At 53.8% G+C, this 22,182-nt stretch overlaps 1 protein-coding gene and 1 non-coding gene across 2 annotated transcripts; both read left to right on the top strand.

The window, feature by feature from the left end:
- The first annotated feature begins 139 nt into the window (after nucleotides 1-139).
- On the top strand, nucleotides 140-20,949 carry LOC122392130 (tRNA (cytosine(34)-C(5))-methyltransferase-like). Its single transcript, XM_043386698.1, has 16 exons — nucleotides 140-297; nucleotides 4,530-4,608; nucleotides 5,007-5,081; nucleotides 5,445-5,585; nucleotides 5,973-6,082; nucleotides 6,465-6,591; nucleotides 6,994-7,213; nucleotides 7,744-7,864; nucleotides 9,603-9,733; nucleotides 10,259-10,344; nucleotides 15,163-15,269; nucleotides 15,745-16,014; nucleotides 16,337-16,550; nucleotides 16,875-17,025; nucleotides 17,521-17,685; nucleotides 20,646-20,949. The coding sequence occupies exons 2-16, from the start codon at nucleotides 4,546-4,548 to the stop codon at nucleotides 20,861-20,863; spliced, it is 2,199 nt and encodes a 732-aa protein (XP_043242633.1). The 5' UTR covers nucleotides 140-297; nucleotides 4,530-4,545; the 3' UTR covers nucleotides 20,864-20,949.
- Nucleotides 18,063-18,135, top strand: Trnaa-agc. Its single transcript has one exon. It is a non-coding gene; the product is annotated as a tRNA-Ala (tRNA).
- Nucleotides 20,950-22,182: the final 1,233 nt, after the last annotated feature.

Raw genomic sequence — 22,182 nt, 5'->3', positions numbered from 1 at the left:
GGGCTTAGTTATAATATAAACTAAGAATGTTTATCTACACTTTTCACCGTTAGTAGGTACTCGTGGGAGCGGAGCGACAATGGGATGGTATGGTGATTTGCAGCTTGTTAGATGATATTCATAGATATGCAGCGATTTAGCACATTCGATGCCAATCGGAAGACGTTTACTGCGCGGCCGTGATAAATCAGGCGCGGTCACGCTGCCGGGCAAGCTTGTTTAGAGTGTATGTAGTAGTTAGGTGGGAGTTTAATTTTTGTGGCTAAATTTTGACCTAATATTAAGCCAAGACCATAGGTAAGTATTGACGTTTTCCTTTTCTTGTAGGTCTTTGTTTTGCTGCGATATTGATTAGGTGCATAGGTACAATACAAGTCTGCACGAAAAGGTGTCGGATCGGTCGGTTGCTCGCTCGTGGTTTTTGGATTTTGATCCCATTTATTGATATTTTAGACTACATTGCAATCGCAGTTTGGATTAAAATTTTGTTTGTAGTCATTTCAAACAGCATTCTGCCAGTTTTCCCATACAGTCGGGCGCACTAGGGTAATTCCGTTCCATATATAGAAACGTTTCTTTATTTGAAATGTTTTTTGTTCCATATATAGAAACGCTCGTTCCATAAATAGAAACGCCAACCTTCCGGACGATTTATTTTAAAGCAAGATGCGTTATATAACTTTCTAGATGGTGGAATGCCATCTAGTGGCAACAAGGAAGCACTCGGGTGAAAATGACACGTCAATTTCGCCAAAACATAAACCATCTATTTAGCCCAAATTAGCCAATATTCTGCCAAAAATCAGCCCAAATCGGGTTCTGGACGTCATATTTGAAGGGAAACCTTAATGGAAGTTTTTCTCTTATTCGCAATTTCTTCTACATTTTACACAAACCGGAAATCAAATCGTCGTCATTACCAAGGGCCACCATGGATTTCTTCGGGCCTCCTTGCGATTATAAACTCAAATGTTGGCTTGTCACTGGTGGTAACCGTTTTGTGCGAAATTTCGCCGGAGCTTGCGAAGATCGTCAAACAGGTGAGCGTGCACCTACCGTTTCCAAATATAGAACCGCAGCGTTTCCATATTTGGAACAAGCGTTTCTATATATGGAACATCGTTTCCAAATATAGAAACGTTTCTATATATGGAACGGAATTACCCTAGTGCGCCCGACTGATACTGATGTCCATATGGAAGTTCATACCTGGTGTTGTGCCATCACAATCATTGATAGTGGTTTCCGCATGCGATAGGATGAGCGATAAACGATAATTATCGCTGTTAAGTAAATCGGTTATCGTTATCGTTTATCGCTAAATTTTCAAAACTATTGCTCATCCACTTATCGCAAGTTACAAAAATTATGAACTATAAACGATAAAATGTAAAACGGGATGATGGAAAAATGGAAGACGATCGACAGTGTATGCCGCCCAACAGTATGTGTGCGTGGTGTGCGCAGCCTGTTGCCATCTGCTAAGTGTACCTATAGATCTGCAAATAAACTTAAAGCACACTTATTTAGCTCTCGCGGGTGCCGCCGTCCCCCCCCCCCCATAGGGTTTTTTCGCGATAGCTCCTAACACGCTGGCGAGAGAGCTGAAACTTGGCATACCTGACCATAGATTCAAGCCGGATCTTTTGACACCAACCGCATTTTTAGGTCAGGTCAGGTCACTGACCTATGGCGTCATAAGTGAACCTCTGCACGGTCTTCAGATGTTGCAACTTTGCAACGCCCTCCCTCACTGCCAGAGGAGATGTCACAGGGAAATGAAACTGGCAGGATCTAGTATCCATTATGAGTCTCACAACTTGTATATCTCGGATGTTTCCTGAAGGTGATATGAATTATGAGGTCAGGTCATTTTTGTGACCTCACCATTATAAGTCAATGGGGAAAAATGAAAACTGCTATTCTGGCGCCGGGAACGATCTCCAACTATCTCAAGCACACATAATCGTGATTCGATGCACTCCTTGCAAGGTTAGATGCGTCACTTTTGCAATGCTTACCTTGCGTGACGTCATTTATGAAGTCATTAAGGGTGCATTAAGGTCATATTAGTTTGTATTCAATAACTCCCGATCAAATTGAGCTAGCGAGTCGGGAAAGTCACCAATGGACTCAGGAAGACCTGCCGAATCGAATGCTATGCGACATGACCTCTTTCGACTAAATTCGTGACCTGGGGGTGCTGACCTGACTGTGACCTGAGTTCAACACCCTAAGTTGACCTGACCCAAACAAAAAGTATATCATTCGATGCGCCTGAGCGAGGCGAACACGATGCTGCCAAAATCGCGGCTCTGCGGCCATTTTTTTGCGAAGTTATTCACCAAAAACTGAACCGTACCTTGGGGCACTTGACCTGACCTCAGAGGTCACCGGTTGACCTAGGACCTTAAAATTGGGTACCAATCTCTGCGTCTCGTAACGGCGCACACGCTCGTTTTTTCCGCGACGCCCTAGCTCCACCAGGGGCGAAACGGCGAGGGGGTGGGCGTGGGGTCGTACCCGCCCCCCCCCCCCCCTCCCCTCGGCCGGCGCGTATGTAGAAAACCAATAGGTCCGGCGAGGGTTGAGCTGTATTTCTTATCGCTTTTGTTATCGCTGCTAAAAAACAATTATCGTTATCGTTGTATCGTTTATCGTTTCGATATCGCTGTTTAAAAACAATTATCGTTATAGTTTTATCGTTTATCGTTTCGTTATCGCTGTTAAAAAACAATTATAGTTATCGTTTTATCGTTTTATCGCTATCGCTGTTAATTTTTTTGAAAATTTTATCGCTTATCGTTTATCGTTATCGCAAACCTTTCTTATCGTTTTATCGTTATCGCAGGTCCGAAAATTAGTTATCGCGGAAAGCACTGATCATTGACCTCAGCCAGATCAGATTGCAAAATATGGCAATTTTGACGAGATTTGGGTGGTCTCAAAGCAGGTTTCACACTTCCCCGTGAACTGAAAGTTGAAATGAAATGGACAGAGGTCCGGTGATGGGCTGTGACCTTGAGACAGTCGCCAGTTTATTACATCTCAAACATACTATCAATGCAGGGAAGAGATCTGGGGCGTGAACGGCTCACGGGGTCTTCGCTAGCCTTACTCGGGTATGAATAACAAATCTTAAGAGTGCAAAGCACGGCCCAGGCATGCTGTTTTGCAATAACTAATCGGGGTGGTACATGCCTGGAAGTCGAGCTCTCACTTGAAGCTTGCTAGTGAAACAAATGCAAAAGGTGCGAACAGATGAGAACGCAACTACCACATATTTTTTAGAGTGCTGAGGGCTGTTCATTGGCAATGGCATGTTTGTGTGTAAGCGTGACAGATCATCATGATCAGTGCGGTCGTTGCCACAAATTCCGGCTTTTCACTGTGGTTGGCATATAGGGGGACAGGCAGAGGAACCTCTGTTGGACGGCTTAAGTGAAGCAGATGAGATAATGTTGGGGTATTTTGGGACCCTGATTATGATTTTCTGACTAGTTTTGTTTGATTATGCCATGCGTGCATTTGGGATAGGCTGGGTGTGGGTCATTTCAGGTCAACCAGCATTTGTCCCACCAGTTGCTCTTGGCCAGTATTTACTACCAATGATGCCTCTGTCACCTGTTATGTAACATGTAGTCCCGAAAAGTAGTTCCCAAATCATCAAAGGAATCCTAAATTTGTTTTTGGCTCTGAAAGCTTCTCAAGTAAGATTAACAATAAGAAAGTCAACAGAGGTCACCAAGTACCAACCGAGTCCGAGTCAGTCGGGCACATTGGAACCCCGCTTCCGATATAGGTAGGGTACCTAAGTGTGATAGTTAGGTAATCCATGAAAAACATTGCTGGCTGACTTTAAGTTTAAATGTGTTCTTTGCTGAGACCCTTTCAATGCTGTCTGGGGTGTGTGACGAGTCTCGCTACGATGCTCAATTTCTTTGTGCTTGTGCGGAACATGTTAGCTTGAATTTGAAACGCTGTGTGCCAGGCAGGCGTGAAAATTACGGACACGAGCGTGCACTCCCATCGAACTGGCCGCATCTCGGGCGTGCACGTGCGATGCTTTGTAGTATGGATGAGAGGCACGGCCTCGTGACACATGGCGGCACTCCGCAGTGCGTCGTGTGGGGACAATTAGGCTCTGCTGCCAGGCACAGATAGTGTTGTCGATGATTCGACACTCGCACTCGACAGAGGCACCGGGGCCCTCATCATGTGGCCGAATGGAAGGGGGTGCTCGATCCTCATCCCAGCTGGCCGCCTGTGCTGTTTCCGAGCTGAGGACGCCCAGCGGGCCGCACTCTCCTACCTGCTGGAGAACCCACTGCGAGGACCTCATTATCGTCTGCACCGACTCCCAGTCAATGGCTGCCCTGGGTGCTGCCTGCAGGACCATCCAGAGCTGTTCGGCTACGCCTCGCCACTGAGGCCGAGGGAGCAAACAACAACAGTAACAACAATAAATGTTAAAAATTGCGAGACAAATCTGTGATAATGCATGTTGAAAATTTATTTCCTTCTTTCAGATTCTGTTTTATAGGAATGGGGAAGAAATGGAGAAATAAGAAGAAACCCCAGAATGGGAATTCTGGAAAAGTTGATGAGGTAAGTGCTTCATTGCCTTGTAATTTTATGTGAGAACACTCAGCACTTCACAACCTTCTTTATCTGAGTTAGAGAAGTCTGTGTCTGAGTTGATATTAATACTAGGTACACAAGTGTTTCAGCGGCTGTAACTCATACTTGTCGCAAACCAAATAAGCTAACATTTTCCTTTCTCTCTAGGTCAGTCATTTCACAGTTCGGTGCTGGCATCATTTGACTGACAGTTTTCCACTGAACTGCAGTATCAGCTTGTTATCATTGTCCCCTCATCCTATTTCAGGGAGGACGTACCATTCGAGGAACCGGATATATGATCATTTTCCCCTCGTCCCTTTTCAGAGAGGACATCCCATTGGAGGACCTGGCTATATAATAATTGTCGCCTCGTCCCATTTCAGGGAGGACGTCCCATTCGAGGAGCCGGATATGAAGATATCGTCAAGGAAAACAAAATGTTCGAGGAATTCTACAAGGTACCTGCCTTTCAGAAAGATATTTTTGTTCATAAATGAATCAATAGTTGACACACTTATAATATTAATTTCTAACTAGGCTAGGTTTGGTAACATATTGTGAAGTAGGTAGCGACAGTTAATGCTCTGCTGCGGGGATCATGATTGGCATGGATGTTTTTATTATATCATATATTCCTGATAGCCTTTTGAGTTGAACTACTCTATGCATTGTTTCCATATGCCATAATCTGACACGAGGTAGTGTAGGTAATTAGCCATTCCTGTTGTGAAGTGCAGGCGCTCATGTTTGACGTAACTAGCCTCCCATGACACCTGTTGTGTGTCACACTGACCCGGACCGCACCCGACCCAACCGTACAGAAGCAGGGCATCGTGCCGGAGGCCGAGTGGGACAGCTTCATGGAGACGCTGCGGGAGCCGCTCCCGGCCTCGTTCCGCGTCACGGGCACCCGCTCCCAGTCACAGGCCCTGCTGGCCATCGTCCAGGAGGACTTCCTCAAGGTGAGGGCGCAGGCGGGGTCACAGTCGCCGACAGACCCGCTCGGCGGCACGGTTCTGCTGAGTGCGGGGGTGGACGCGAGGCCTGTGTATTAACTGTGTACTGTCTGGGAAGTTCTGTGAAGGGCACTCATCGACGTGGCTTTGAATGCCAGTGCTGCCAGGAGCGCTGCCATTAAAATACTATGACTCCTGGAAATTAACGGAAATGTTTGCGTTCACAGCACTGTTCAGTAAATTTTTATAAGCATTCTCTTTTTCCTCTCGTTCCCAGATCGTTCCTTTGACCTGCTACTGTAAACTCGTGTGACTTGTGGCCACGGGACCTCCTGTGTCCTCAAACTGATCTATGACCTCTGACCTGTGACCTTTGTTCTCTTGCTTTGTCAGATGGTGGAGAAGAAGGACGGTGCCGAGGCGGAGGAGGTGCGTCACGTTTGCCTTCCCTGGTACCCGGACCGACTGGCCTATCAGCTCAACCTCACTCGCATGGACATCAGGTACGAACCAGCTCAAGCTCACAGCTCAACCCCAGAGTCAACCTCGTGACCAGAGGTCTATTGTCCAAAAATACCTAGCTAGGGAGAATCGGCAAACGATTTTCGTAGGTAGTGGTTAACTTGCGGTGGTAAATTATTTTGCACCAATTCCTAGCACAAGGCTAGAGCTGCTCGGTAGAAATTTTAGGTAATTTGTCAAGGTAGAGTTTTCGAGTGGGTGTCTGGTGCGAGGAGTCTAAGTAAATCGCTATCTTTCTAGGCGGGTATTCTAGTTCAAAGGAAGTTCTGGCCTAATACACGGCCTTTGTTTCTCCATCTCCTCTTCAGTCACCATTATAACCCCGAGACCGCTAACATCCCGCCCCCCTCCCGCCTTCGGCAGGAAGTCGGAGGCGTACCACAAGCTGCACAACTTCCTTATCTCGGAGACGGAGAGCGGCAACATCAGCCGCCAGGAGACCGTCTCTATGATACCGCCGCTGGTACTGGACGTTCAGCCGCACCACAAGGTCGGTACGCCGAGCGGCGCGACGGGCTAGTTTATTGAGAGAGGGGGAGTGGGCTGGGTACCGGGTCACGGGGTGGGTGAGAGGGCACGTGTGCGGTGAAGAAACTCGCCTCGGTCTGCTTAAAGACAGGGTGGATTAAATCCAAAAGTGCGTGAAGATATGCCTTACGAGGAAGAACGTAAAAGTCGTGTTCTTGTACGAGTTGAAGAACGGGCTCTCCAGACCAGTCAACTGCTGACTGTTCGCCCGTCGGGCAGCCCACGTCAGACGTCTGTACGGGTTTCTATGCCGACCGTCGGAACCGGTCTCTGCCGTCCGTCTGTACGGGTTTCTGTGCCGGCCGTCTTTACGATCTCTGTGTAGTTCACGTTCTGTACGTTTCTCTGTCTGTGTGTGTCTCAGGTGCTGGACATGTGTGCGGCGCCCGGCTCCAAGACGGCCCAGTTGATCGAGGCCCTCCACCGCGAGGAGGGCGCCATGCCCGCCGGCATGGTGGTGGCCAACGACGCCGACAACAAGCGCTGCTACATGCTCGTCCACCAGGCCAAGCGGATGCAGAGCCCCTGTTTCTGCATCACCAACCACGACGCGGCCAACATGCCCACCATGCGCGCCGCCGACGGTGGGTGGGAGGGTCGCAGTGCTGGCGATGGATTGGGCGGGAGGACCAATGGTAGGTGGGTGGACCCCATTGGGCGGGCATGGCTGGTGTCTCTGTCTCTGGCATTGCGCCCAGTATGTGAGGGAGGAATCAAGCGGCATATGGCGTGAGGTCGGGGACACTTTATACAACTGAGTGGACTGTTTCAGGTTTCTGTTATTTGAAATAATTCCCTTGGCGAAACCGCAGTTTGTCCACGCACTTGAAATGCTTATTAACTGTTAAAGTTGTCACTTATGCCATTCATGTTTCTCCTGTGTCCCTTATGTTACCGCTGTGCTGTCGGAGACTACTAGTTTGCTGCGCTTCCCTGATTTATCCCTGCTTCCCCGCCCATCCCATGTGGCCATGTATGACTTCCGACCTGCCCCTCCTGTGCCAACTGTATAACATCCCTGAATCTGTCACCTTTCTGAATCTATGACATCCTTGTATATATGGTCTCTGATTCTATGACAGATTCTCTGAATCTGCGACTTCTGCTGCCGCAGGCTCTCGACTGCTGTTTGACCGGATCCTCTGCGACGTGCCGTGTTCCGGGGACGGCACCATGCGTAAAAACGCCGACGTCTGGCCCAAGTGGAACCCGGCCAATGGCTCCAATCTGCACGGGTGAGCATATGGTTTGGATCCGGTCAGTCACCATCAGGTCGACAAGGGAGGGGGAGCAACTCAGCCCAGAGCCGGGCGGGTCACGTATTACGTGACGTGACCGCGCTGATATCCATATCCGATCACATCCTATCCGCTACCGACCGTGGAGAGCTATCCCTTCTCTGCCTGCTGGATTTGAGCAAATGTTTTGATGTGATAGACCACGATAAATTATTGACTAAATTGCAGCTTCATGGTATTGATACAGCTTGGTTTTCGGCATATCTTCACGGCCACACCCAAAGTGTCAGCCTCACTGACGCCCTGGGTGGAAGAACTACTTCATCTCCGCTCCCCAACAGCATCGGTGTTTTCCAAGGCTCCGCCCTCGGCCCTCTTCTCTATTGCATTTTTGCCAACGACCTTAGCTTGTTCGCCGAGGATGCAGTCGTAGTTCAATATGCAGACGACACCCAAATTTTGGTCAGTGGAAAAAAGTCAGAAATTCATAACGTAGTATACCGGATGGAACAGACGCTAGCTTCTCTTGACCTCTGGTTCCGTGCCAACGGCTTAAAAGTCAATGCCGGGAAAACTCAGCTGATGCTGCTGGGAAGCGCTCAAAATTTGCGCAATGCCCCAAATGTTACGGTAAAATTTCGCGATCACGTTATCATTCCCGTTTCGGAAGCACAAAATCTTGGCCTGACGTTCGATCGCAACCTCACCTGGAACACTCACGTCTCTGCCGTCACCCGGCGCTGTTTCGGCATTCTCAGTGGCCTATCACATCTCAGGGGGCGCCTGCCTCCGTCCGTCATCTCCGTGCTGGTCAACGCCTTGGTTCTCTCGCAGCTTCGATACTGTATCACTGTCTATGGCAACGGTTCGAAGAAGAACCTTGCACTCATTCAGAAGACTCTAAATTATGGGGCAAAAATCATTTTCGGACGCAAAAAGTATGATCACGTGTCGGACCTGCTTGAGAGGCTGCGTTGGCTCAGCGCGGAGAACCTTGTGGTGCATGGCACACTGTGCATGGTGCACAAACTGCTTCGGTGAGCCCGAGGTGTTAGCCGCCGGTTTGTCAACCGTGGCTGCCGCTAGGAGCTCACTAGGAGCGCAAGCTAGGGTGACCCGACAGGACCACTCACTATATGTGCTCCGATCTAGAACCGAAGCAGGCAAGAGGCGCTTCATCAGCCGTGGTCCGGTTCTTTACAACCGCCTGTCACCTGATTTGCTCGGGCTCCCGGTGCCTGTTTTTAAGCACCGCCTCAGGCGGCTGCTGACGGATCCAACCTGACTCAGTTGAGCTAACCATCTGGTGTGTATGTGTGCTGGTATTGTCTGTATCTATGTTTCTTGTATTATCTTGACTATGATGTATGCGAGTGTGATTGTGATGCTTGTCTCTCTTTATCTTGACTTTGAAACCACCGTTTTAATTTTTGACGAGAGGATGTAATAGCCGCTTATAGTGGATTTCCTTAATACACGTCTGAGTCTGAGTCTGAGTACGTACACTGAGTGGGAACAGGTCGAGCCAGGTCAAATTCTGACGACCCGGGACATCACGTCTGGCTGTTAATTCTGGCTGACTGCGCTGATTCAGGTATTGCCGTGTGGTTAGACTATGTTCCACTACAACAGCAGTTACCTGGGTGTGACTGGTCGCATTTGGTATGCCGCCCGTGATTGCTGCGTTGCTCCGTTGTATGGCGCTGTGATCAGTACGAGCTCTGTTCTCCGGCAGGCTTCAGTACAATATCGCGATGCGCGGCCTAGAGCTTCTGGCAGAGGGCGGCCGGCTGGTGTACTCGACGTGCTCGCTGAACCCCATCGAGGACGAGGCCGTGGTCAGTCGGCTGCTGGCCGATACCAAAGGTACGGAACTGCGTGGGGATGTGCGGGGTACGGGCGGGGAGGGGGTACGGGTCGATAGAAAGGTACGGATACACAGTGGTACGATCCGTGTCTGATGGTACGGACGGTTCAGGCCGATAGTCGCCGTCGCCGATATAAGCGACATGTGGTGACTGATAAGTGATAACTGACACTTCCGAGTCCCGTACGACACAAACAAATCTCTGGAATCTGGTCTGATACAGGTAGATCTCGCTTACGCGCTGTTTCCTAAGCACTCTTGGAACACGTCACTCGTTTTTTAATTAACGTAACATTTGTTTGTTTTACCTACCCGTTTCCCCAAGATGAATGCCTCACCTTGTTCGTTTGCGGCGTGGCTTCAGTCAGTCGTGACCGCAGAGATCGGTGTTCCCCTGTTGTGCTAACGGAGTAACGAATACCCTTGCTGTCTACTCAGCCGGATCATGTCGACTCCTACCGAACCACGCGTCTCGTATCATCCCCACCAGTCTGACCCCCCCCCCCCCCCGGACTGGCAATCAGGCGCCGTGAGACTGGTCGACGTGGCCGCCGACCTGCCCGGACTCAAGTACAGTCCCGGCCTCACCAGCTGGGTCAACTTCTCAAAGGTGAGAGCCGTTACGCGGCGGCTGTTGTTGTTGTTGTTGTTCTTCCCTCCGCTTCTAATGAAGTGTAGCCTGTCGGCTCTGGGCGCCTCTGGCGGCCGCCGCCAGGGCCGCCACCACGGCGGTCTCCCGGACCTCCTCCGGTTCCGGGTGGATGGTGTAGCACGTCCTTGATCTCGTCCCCATCAGGGCGGGGCAGCGGAGGAGGACATGGTCCGGCCTGTCCGGCTCCTCCCGGCACAGGGGGCACCAGGACTCTCTGCAGTCATCTCTGTTGCACCCCTGGCATCCGCCTGGGATCGGAGACGGGGAGCGACCGATTCTGTGCAGGTAGGACCGGGCACCAGACCAGTGTCCGGCCCTCAGCTGGTGGACATCCACCGCGCTGGACCGCTCCAAGCCGGTAACTCGGGGCGGTAGGCGGTCGCCCATCACGGACCGGAACCACCCGGCTGGCCAGTTCTTGATAGTAGCCTCTCTGGCGGCTCTGGCTACTGCTCGGCAGATGGTCCTGGAGTCGACGGGGATGTCCTCCTGTGGTAGCTCCGCCGCTTCCTTTGCTATGGCGTCTGCCCGCTCGTTGCCTTCGATCCCGCAGTGGGAAGGCACCCACTGAGCGTGAATCGGGCGGTGACCCTCCCGGGACAGCCGCGAGAACGCCCGCCAGATCCTGACGCCTAGCGGTGACGTCTGCGCGGTAGGCCCCGCCCGGAGGGTAGCCAGGGAGGCCATACTGTCCGTGCAGATCACGATGGGGATGTCGCGGTCTCGTGGATTGTCGAGCAGGTGCTCAAGCCCGGACGCCAGGGCGAGCATCTCTGCTCGGTAGCTGGAGCAGTGTCGTCCGGCCGGTGTCTTCAGGTCTTCCTCCTCTCCGTCCGACCAGATGACTACTGCTCCAGAGCCTCCGTCCTTGACGCCACCCTCCACGGAGCCGTCTGTCCACAACCAGGTTGCTCTCTGTGGTAGAGCGGCAAGATGACGGGTGGCAGCCCGTATCTTCTCTCCTTCTGTCGCACCGGTTCGTAGTGGCCCCACGTCCAGGCAGAAGGTGACGTTTCCTCCGCGCTCCCACGGCGGGATGCGAGGAGGCAGCACCGGCTCGATCGGTGCGGTGACCTCCACCTCAGCCAGCATCTGGCGGCCCAGCGTTCGCCACCCCCGCACAGAAGACAGCCGCGAGGGCGCCGAGGCCTCAGCTGTCCTGCGCAGGGGGTCGGTCGGCGGTAACGCCAGGGCACGACCCAATAGCCGAGCGGCGAGGACTTTCTTCCGCTCCTCCATGGGGGTCAGCCTCGCCTCCGCCATCACCGCGTGTGTCGGCGTGGAGCGGGGGCATCCGGTGACGATCCGCGCGGCCGCCCTCATCTCGCGCTCAATGAGCTCGGCGTGAGATGGCGCGGTTGCGGGCAGCCATGCAGCGGCAGCGTGCTCCAGAGCCCCCCGAACATATCCGTTGGCGACTGTTCTTAGAGCCTGTTCGTCCAGCCCCCAGCTGCGGCCGGCTAGGCGTCTCAGGTGGGCGACGCGGGGGCGGACTCGTCTTCTCAGACGGCGGCAGTGTGCTCCGAACTGGAGTCGGCGGTCGAACTCGATGCCGAGGAGCACCAGTGAGTCGCCCGCCCGCACCGTCTTCCCTGACACCTTGATGGTGCACCCGACGGCGTCCTTGGCGTTCTGCGACAATACTAGCAGCTGGGTTTTCTCTCCGGCCACCAACATCTTGTTTCGGTGTGCCCAGGCGGCTAGAGCATCAGCCGCTGTCTGGGCGCGTTGTATCGCCGTCTCCAGAGTGTTGCCGGAGCTGAGCACAGCAGTATCGTCAGCGTATATGTACGGTGAGATGCCAGGTGCGCGGAGGGCCTCGGCTAGTCCTGCCGCCCATAACAAAAACAACTGGGGGGACAGGACGCTTCCCTGAGGGAGGCCCGCGCGGAAGATCCGCTCCTTGGAGAGCGCACCCTGTACCTCAACCCGCACTCGACGGTCTCGTAGCCAGCTCCACACCCAGCGAACCAGGCACAGAGGGAGGCCCAGCTCGAGGAGGCGCAGCTTCAGAAGTTTGTGGTCTACCACGTCGTACGCTCGGCTGAAGTCGTACGCGGTGAGGAGGTACTTCTGGGCTGTGCTGCCGTCCGGTCGCTCAGCACGCCTGTCATACTTGGGCCGCTGCCATCCGTCTTGGACGTTCTGGACGAGCCGGCCAATGCTATCTTCTGCAGACCGCTTGGCTCTGAAGCCCACCTGTTCGTCAGGGACAAGGCCGCGACTCTCCGCCACGAACGCAAGCCGAGCTAGTATCAGTCGCTCGGCGAGCTTGGAGACGCTGCTTGTGAGCGCGATCGGGCGGTAACTCGTCAGCAGACGCTTGTCCTTGGAGGCCTTGGGGATCGGAATCACGGTGGCCGCGCGCCACTCCCGGGGGACCTCCCCGACTCTCCACGAGAGGTTAATCACGCGGAGGAGGGCTCTGCGCGCCACCGGACCGAGATGCTTGATCATCTCGTTGGTGATCCCGTCTGGTCCTGGTGACTTCTTCAGTTGGAGAAGTTGGATTTCTCTGGTCAGCTCCTCCTCGGAGAATGGCGAGCAGCACCCGGTGTGGTCGCCGTCACAGTCGGCGCAGCGACGCGGTTTGAGATCCGACAGTCGTCGTCGCGCAGCTCGGTCGATCTTCGGCGCCCTCACCTGGCGGGAGACATGGGCGTACTGGGCGGCGAACGCATTGGCCTTCTCCTCGGCTGTTACGAGTAACCGGTCTCCGATCCGCATCGCCTCGCCCTCTCGGTGGTCGTCGTCCACGGCACCCTCCCACTTCTTCAGGAGCCGGGAGACTCGGCCCACGCTGGTAGGTCGGTTCAGCTCGGTGGTAACGAAGTCCCGGAATTGCTCCCTGGTAACTCGCTTCTCCACCTGGTTGGCCCGGCGCTTAGCCTCAATCCAGCGGGTTCTCGATTGGGGGTCTCCCGACTTCACGTTGTCTCTGGCTGCCCGGCGTTCCTGAATCGCCAGCTGGAGATCCGGGTGGAGTGCCCACGGTTTGGCGTCTCTCCTAGCTCCCCGGGGGATGAATTCCTTCGCGGCGTCCTGGACTGCTGCGGTGAATCGGGTGGCCAGAAGTTGAACCGTGGCCTGTGGGGGGGCCGGAACGGAGAGGGCTGCCTCGCACGACTTCCCGAACTCGACCCAGTCGGCTTTGTGGTGGGCCCACCGCGTTTTCCTCTTCCTTCGCGGGGGATCCGCCCCACGGAGTTCGACCACCATAGGGAGGTGGTCACTCCCGAGGTCGGAGCCCCGCGTCCAGTGGGTCCTGGCAGCTAGTTCGAAACCGCAGGCGGCGAGGTCGGGGGCCGTCTGACTCCCGGTCCGGTAACTGATGAAGGTCGGGGCGCCGCTATTGAGGGGCCTCCACCCGATGTCCTCCATCCAGTCGGCCAGGCGTTCCCCAACGGAATCAGCCTCGTCGCAGTTGTCGTCCCAGGAAGGGTGGTGTCCGTTTACATCGCCGACCAGGAGCACTCGGGGGCCATCAGGGAGGCAGTGCGGGTCGAAGTGGTCCTGTCGATCGTCTCCCGTCGCCCGGATGGGCGGTCTGTATATGTTGATGACGTCGAGGGGGGTTTGGCCGAGGACCCGAACGCCACATATCTCGGTCGTGTCGTCCGTGTTCGCCAGGAACGGGCCCTCCAGGACGGTGAAGTGTAGGCCTGCCCGCACGTACATGCAGACGTCTCCGCCCTTCACCGCCGCGCCTGCTGTACGGCCTCGCGCACGGCGCACTACTACCGGGGGTTGATAGCCGGCCAGCCTCGGAGCCACCTCGGGAAGCTGCGCCTCTTGTATCGCCACAATGTCCGCTCTGACAGTCGTGAGCCAGCGCTGGAGCTCCGCTTGCTTGGTGCGGAGCCCCTCCGCATTCCATGAGACGATTCTCACGTGGCTTCTCCGGTTCCTGTTGCGGTGGTAGCGACGGTTCTTGAGGCGACGGTTGTGGTGGTCCGGGCGCCGGGCCGATCCCCCCGGAGCGGCGCCCCTCCTCCCGCCGGCGCTAGCGGGAGGGGGCGCGGCCTGGGGTCTAATCATTTAGCGGGCCGGGGCCGCGGCGTGCGACGCCGCGGCTCCCAGGCCCGCTGCGGTAGCTGGAGAGTAGCTTCCGGTAGGAGGAGATCCGGGAGAGCAGCCGGCGACGGCGGGCAGCCACCCCCAGCTGCGCCCCGGAGAGGGCACGTGACTTCGTTTGGCTCCCCGGAACCGGAGTCGGCCGGCGCCGGGGCAGACCCGAGGCGAACCCCAGGTCCACACCCCCCACCACTTGAAGGCGAAGTCTCCAGGGGGCTTACGCGGCGGCTCGGGCGGGGGCAGAGCGCGAAGGCCTGGCCGTCAGAGTAGCAATGTGTGGGGAGTATACTGGAACGGGCTATGAGCTGGGTGGTGGTGGCTATAGTGGTGTCACCTGCGTATGCACCACTGGCGAGGAATAGGGTGTTTCTGGTTCCGATAGGTCGATGCAAATTACTGCAATGAACTGGGCAACTCTGCAATGAACATCTGGACATTTATCTGAAATGAAGTGTGATATTTCGTCGTGTGCATCGAACTCAACCGATCTCTTCGTGGTCACCGAGTTCAAAGTAGCGCAAGCTGTTTTTGTATATGCGTATATGACGTGATTTTTGGGTAAATATCGCGGGGAGGTATCGTATCACTCTGAGCCGAAGTCATGCCATTAGAGGTCCATGCCGCTCACCGAACTGTGCTGAATAATACGATGTGTCCACAATGTCCATTGACCTGACCTGACCTGACCTGACCTGTCCCCAGGACATGGTGCTATACGAGAACGGTTCGGACATCGCGCCTCAGCACCGGACTCTGATTCGACCACACATGTTCCCGTCAGCTGAGCCCAATGAGGAGCTGCGAAAATGGTGAGGGGCACCGGCACTGACGGGAGATGATTTCTGAGAGCACTGCGAGCAATGTGGCGTCTTTCACAACTTAAACAGCCCGTCATTGAGTGTACCGTCATTTATTGTAACTCTGCTGACACGGTCTCTAATTTTTTTTTTTCATATAAAATCCACTGTATTGGATGCATCGTTTCCTGGAAACGTTTTTATTATGTTTATTGTAGATGTTTCGGTCTAGCCCTGACGAGTAAATGTCACCATCAGGCCGGCTGGTAATATTTAAACACTGCTGACCTGTTGTTCAACCTGCGTGCTGACTCTTGGTGTGACCTATACTTCTATATATTCTGTCATTTGACCTAAGTATGGTCTAACCTGTTTATTGACCCGTGAACTGACCCGACTTGTGTCCTTGCCAACCCTGTCCTTTGACCCACGGCCTGACCTGTTGATTGACCCGAGATTTGACCCTTTAATCGCCCGGTGCCGCCAGTCTGCGTATCCTGCCGCACCACCAGAACACGGGCGGGTTCTTCCTGGCAGTGCTGGAGAAGGTGAGGCAGACGCCGCGGGAAGCCGAGGCCGCCCCCGCCGCCGCCCCTGCCGACGGCAGTATTGAGGACTCCGCACCACCCAGCCCCACGGCGGCGGCGGGTAAGGGCGAGGGTCCCCCGCCAAAGAAGAAACCGCGCCGCATGAGGGGCTACAAGGAGGACCCGTACTTCTTTGTGAAGAAAGGAGACCCGATGCTGGAGGAGCTCGAGTGAGTGAAGCTGGGTCTTTGGCCTCCGGGTGTCAGAGAAATGTCAATGAATGACTGATGAATTTTGTTCTGAAAGTTTTGACATTAGAGGGATATTGCGAGACATGTATCATGTTGCGATGTAGGATTTTCTATTCATACTTCCCAGTTAATACCTTTTTAATTGACTTGTGTTCAAGGCAGCATATGACTGACATCATCAGGAAGGAGGAAGATGGATCTTTAATATGTCTTACGATCAAAGCCTCTGTAAACTCCACTTGCAAAGTAAACTCCACTTGCTCTTTGTCTCCTCTAACAGCCCAACCGCGTGTCTCCACAGGGGCTTCTACGGTCTGAGCAGCGAGTTTGACTGTTCGATGCTGATGACACGGTGCGAACAGGGCAAGAAGAAGAACATCTACCTGTGCTCGCCGGCTGTCCGTGACCTGATCGAAGCCAACCAGGAGCGGGTCAAGGTCATCAACTCGGGCGTCAAGGTGTTCGCCAGGTGTGACAACAAGCAGACACCCTGCGGCTTCCGGCTGGCTCAGGAGGTGAGATAGAGGCGATAAGAGGGTTGTTAGTTCGGTTATGCTACAGAGGTTTTGATTAAAAGTTATGTTGGAAATCCCTTTTCTGACAGCTGGCATATACACACTACTGACTACACTTTTTTCTTTCCATGGATTCGGGGCATTTCGGCGGACATTGACCATTGCATGCCCATATTTGCCCATTTGTAGTGTCAAGCTATTATTTTGTCATGGGGATAAATTTTATCGATTAATTTAATGGTGCGATGACACTACATTGTAAATCCACAGTACCATCCACCGACTGTTCGTCCCAGCTGACGTCATTCCCTCCCATGTCGCCAGGGCTCTGACGCGATCCTGCCGTACCTGACCAAGCGAAAGGTGCAGGTGACTGCCGAGGACCTGGGCAAGATCCTGCAGTACGACGACGTTGAGCTGCCGTGCGAGTTCACCCTGCTGGACGAGCGGACACAGAGCGCCATGGCTGAGTCCGGTCAGTTGGGGGGACGTCTGGACAGGGGACAGGGGGGTATACGACGATGGAGTATAGGCACTGCTGCCACCTATTGGACAATGTTGCGGGTTGCTACGTATTGAGGTTCAGGTTCAGTATTATGGAAAGCATTAGATTGATGGGAAATGGGTATTGCCTCTTGTGCACTACAGACTGTGTTTAATCCATCGATCTTTGGTGTCATTTGTGCTCGTTGGGTTGAGGTTGTCTATCACGTATGTATACGTGCGTTCTATGCAGTCTCACAAAGTTGGGCCTCCTTGTCCCATGGACGAGGACAATGTCCATCTCAGACTCCGTACTAGTCCTGGTACAGTTCCAGTATCGTCCCGTTCGTTCTCCGTCGCCAGCCGTGGTCGATACTCCCCCCCCCCTTCTAACAGTTTCGATGCTTGTCTGTCACCAGCCGTAGTCAGTAGGTACTCCCCTCTCCCCCAGCTCAGTTTCAGTACCGTCCCTTACATCTGCCGCCAGGTCCCGGCGCCATAGCTCTGCTGGTGGACGCCGCCGTGCCGCCCGGTCGCCTGGTAAAGACACACGTGGTCGGATGGAAGGGAGCCACCTCCGTGCGCGCTTACGTGCAGCGCAACGAGCGCATCCACTATCTGCGACTCCTGGGAGCCGATACCTCCAAATACGGTGAGTTGGTGTTGAACTAGAGGGATTAATGTGCACTGTGCACTGTGCTACACAGCGACACACTACACTACGCAGTGTGTGTAGTGTGTATGTGTAGTGTGTAGTTTGTACTCAGTGTAGCTATGCTGTGTGTGTGCATACGAAACCGATCGTACGGGAGAGCCAAATTGATGGGGGCGTGAAATGCAGGCTGCTCGTTAGATTAGATGCCAGGTGGCGAGTCATTCATCCGTCCGACGCTCGGGCTTCGGCTGGCGGCCCGCGAAACGGAGAGTGAAAGGAGGTATGACGGGGCGTGGTCTAATTTTGGAATGTTGAGGTGCGGCCGGGCGTGATCAGACCGGACGGGTGAACCAGAGACCGACGGTAGAACGAGTGGGGCTGTAGCTCAAGTGGTAGAGCGCTCGCTTAGCATGTGAGAGGTACGGGGATCGATACCCCGCAGCTCCAATTGTTTGCTGTAAAAAGAGACAGGTCGTCAAAGGTCCACTCGTTTTTAGGGCCTTGGGTCCGCCTACGTTTGGCCCAGGCGGTTCCCCGAGTACGTTGATGAAATATATAAAAACAGCAGCTACGCCGGCAAAAAAGAAGGAGAACTAATAAGTGAATAGTGCGGCGTAACGCCCTTGCGTAAAGTTCCAAGTGCGTGGCACCATCCACGTGCGTGCGAGAGTTGATAGCCCATTCCGATGCTTCTGAGCTTCTTGCTTTGTTACAAGTTGCTATAGGCTAGTGTTTTTTAGTCAGTTTTCAAATGTAGACGCTGCAACTGCAAATTTAATACGAGGTCACCAAAGGTCAATGACCTGACCTGATCTTCAGGTGACCTTGACATCCGCCCTAATGCATGGGAGCAACATCAAATCACATGTTTGAACGTTTGAAACCACGATAAAGAGGAACGGAAGTGATAGTGGAGCATCAGTTATGTTATAAACGTCGATCCGCGATATTATAGCCATCGGTTCTTTTTATCACAGAATAGTACGGTGGTCGCAACTGTTGACAGCAACCATCCCCTCAGCGGCCTCCATCTCTGTCACTGATCAAAATGTAGGCGTTCACTTCTGCTGCCTCCCCTCTGAAGCACTGAATCGGGCCTCTGACCTTTTCCCGTCCCCTGATCACGCTCGCCGACTTAGGTACGAACCTGGCTGCAGCCCGCCTGCCGAGCCACTTGCGATAGTGTTTGGGGGGTCTGCAGTCTGCACCATCCCCCTGGTATTTACTCACACCTGAATGACCAGTCTAGGGCATAAGGTCAGTGTGGAATAGGCTTTGTTACGGGATAATAGGTTCACGGATTCTGGGCTGCTCTCGATAGAATTGATATATTTATTTATTTTAGATATTGGCGGGCCACCTGTGCGGGTCATTATGGCGTTCCGATCAATCTTCGGTGCCACCCGCGGGCTTGGGAGGTATACTAGTCAGTGAGTGGCCGGGTGGTGAGATGTCTGGGCGGGTCTATACGGTCTGACGCGGGCGGGGGTACGAGGCGTCTATTGGACCTTTACTGCAGCTGTGAGCCGGCGTGCGGACGGGATGGTTAGGCCGTCCTGACCGGAGGGAACCGATCGTGACTGAGCACCCCGCGATGGTCAGTGCGATAGACGGGGTGGGAGATCTTGTCGAGTGGATGACGCCGGGGAGTACCTGAGCAGAGGTGCCGCCCGGTTTTAGGTATACTGCGGGGTGACTCTGACAGAACTGATGGGTGGCTTACCGATATATCACTTCCTAGAGGTTCGGCCTTGTCAGAATTTGAATGTGCGAGCTCAATCATGCACATCACGTTGCATTGCATCGGTTCTGTTGGGTGTTCACTGTTCGTTCATGTGGGGGTACCGAGCGGCAGCAACCTTATCAGGTTTCCCCGCCCGACCACTGTCATCCAGTGTGCAGAAATCGGCCTTCACGTATGTGGACACGATTCCTTTGAGATGTCTTTGATCCCTATAAATAGTTGATGATAAAGTTGTTCGTTTCAATTCATCATCGAAGAAAAATAACCGGAACTGCTACAAACTTATCGATATGAACGCATGCGAACACCGGTCGCCGGGCTATATAATATATATAATATATCGTTCCAAAGACAAGTGGCATGCGAAAGGGCCGTTTCTCAGCACACCCCGCAGGCGGATGGCGGTGTCACCCGGTGCTGTCCCTCTGTCCGTTCCTCTGTCCTCGCCGTCCGTCCCCTCCGTCCCGCCGTTCCTGCTGTCCTGTCCGCCTCCGCTGTCCCCCGTCCCCGCTTTCCCCTCTGTCCCCCGTCCCCTCTGTCCCCTCTGTCCCCCCGTCCCCTCTGTCCCCCGTCCCCTCTGTCCCCCGTCCCATCTGTCTCCCCTTTATCCCCTCCGTCCCCCCGTCCCCCGCTGCCCGTCCTTGCAGAGCAGACCGCCGCCCGGCGATGGTCTGATAACATTATACAGCTCCTCACCGGGTGATGTATTCACCGGGCCGGGCTGCAGGGTGTGAGGGGAGCGCCGAGACTGGTACTGCCCGTCTGTGGGAAGGCAGGGGCTCCCACGTACCGTCAGTCCGATAGGGGAGGGGCTCCCACGGGTGCCGTCTGGTTGACAGGGGAGGGAGGGGGGGGGCTCTCACGTACCGTCAGTACGATGGGGGGCACGGTCACCGGGTCCTGATCCTGACCAGCCATTGTGAATGACCTGTTCGGTTTGGCTGTGTCCCGTTGCGTTTCTGTCTGACTGACTGGTATCAGTGTGTCCCATTGACTGGTATGGTTGTGTCTGACTGGGATGCTTGTGTCTGACTGGGATGCTTGTGTTCGGTGCGTTTGTGCTCATCTTTTCATGAGTGTCTGAGACTCGGAAGCAGTTGGTTTGTCTCAAGTGTTTGTGCTCAGCCGACCAGTGTGTGCGTCGTGTCCATCTTATCAGTGTGTTTGTGCGGTGTTCGTATTACCCGTCTAACCAGCACGTTTGTGTCTCCAGAGAAGAACAAGTTCGCGGCTGCCCGTGCTCAGGAGGAGAAGGCAGCTGCCGAGACGGCAGAGACGGCATCAGGAGACGCTACAGAGACGCCAGACAAGGCGGCTGAGGAGACTGCCAACGGAGACGCCGGGGAGACGACTAAGGGAGACGCGGGGGAGACGGCTGCGGGAGACGCCGACAGCAGACAGACGGGCGAAGAGCAGGCACCGGTCACCTAACGCTACGGAGAGGGAGATATAGGCTCGTTTGACGTTACATTTTACTGTCATGCTGACCAGGGTTCAATACACCACGATGTATCTTTCGAGTCGAGCTTGGCATCGGTGCAATGCTTCGGGCTGGGATTGGGAATGGATGGTAATGTATCTGTGACGGTTTATTACAACAAACCTGTCAATTCTGGTGTGCTTTCTCCGTACGTGACTGCGATCACCATTGTTTGGGCTCTTTGTAATGTTCCTGGACGTCGAATGCAATCTTCAGAGATGTTCTGAAATCATTTGTACCTAATGACCCCTGAGTTCCGAACACCCAATAACCAATAACTCAAGCACCTTAGTGTCTGATCGTTCCCAGACTGATCAGACGCTTACCATGGTTGCTGTTTTCGGGTAATGTTCTGAATAATCAACACCGTTCAGCATCATTGCAGCTGGGATGCTCCGCACTGTCACAGAACGGCACAGCTGCAGCTAGAAGGGTAGCGTCAGCTTCGTTACCATTCGAGAATGCGATTTGAGGCAAGGTCGGCCAACCAGGAACTGCTCAGGGGCGTTCTTTGCTGCAATGACAGCGATTATTGCTGTTGACGATTACGTCTAGTCCATAGGTGATCGACTAATATCGAGATATCACTTAGCAGAGGTTATCGGTTGGCTGTGCCCCGCTTAGGTCAGGAGTATAATGTGCCATTGTCGCCGACAGTTACATATTAGGCTAGCGGAGTTGGGAAGGGTATTAGACTGGTAGCACGCCATCTTGGGAAGGGTTATAGCGAGTTGGGTCCGGGAGTGACTGGTAAAAACGACCTTCGGTTCATGGTAACTGACCCTCCCATAAAAATAATTCAATTACAAATGATAACGCATGTCTGTACTACCCTAGGAAGCGCATTTGACCCAACAAATGTACGTAGTTCGTCCTCTTGGTATCATGACACTGGCGGTCAGCCAAGGTCTCCTCTCAAGTGCATGTGACAAAGAGACATAGACTGCTCATCCAATGCCAGTTGGTTTGCCACTCCGAGCTGCGTGGTATAAGCGAACATTTTTTTATTGTTAACATGACGCTTCGGGTAATGTGACGTTACGTAACAACAGTCGAAGTCCATGTCTTCACTCAATAGCGTGGATAGTACCGGACCCAGTGCGCTTCGTTGGCTTGGACCCCGGTGGTGGAGGATCGTCATATACAGTTTCCTTGGTCAACCAGTCCGTCCATAACCCCTCCCCCTCCTCTACCCCTCTAGTGGCTTGCCGACCCGGCCACAGCCCCAGGGCTGGCCTGCTGGGCTGGGGTATTCCCAAATAAAGCCAGC

The sequence above is a fragment of the Amphibalanus amphitrite genome, unplaced genomic scaffold, assembly GCF_019059575.1.
Source record: "Amphibalanus amphitrite isolate SeventyFive unplaced genomic scaffold, NRLGWU_Aamphi_draft 000470F_arrow, whole genome shotgun sequence".
In the NCBI taxonomy this organism is placed as follows: Eukaryota; Metazoa; Arthropoda; class Thecostraca; order Balanomorpha; family Balanidae; genus Amphibalanus; species Amphibalanus amphitrite.
This window is presented reverse-complemented; position numbering and strand designations above follow the sequence as displayed.

Coding starts and splice junctions, on each gene's coding strand:
- LOC122392130 (XM_043386698.1), top strand. CDS start 4,546: ATGGGGAAGAAATGGAGAAATAAGAAGAAACCCCAGAATGGGAATTCT. Junction 5,586..5,972: donor TCCAGGAGGACTTCCTCAAG/GTGAGGGCGCAG, acceptor TTGCTTTGTCAG/ATGGTGGAGAAGAAGGACGG. Junction 6,083..6,464: donor CTCACTCGCATGGACATCAG/GTACGAACCAGC, acceptor CGCCTTCGGCAG/GAAGTCGGAGGCGTACCACA.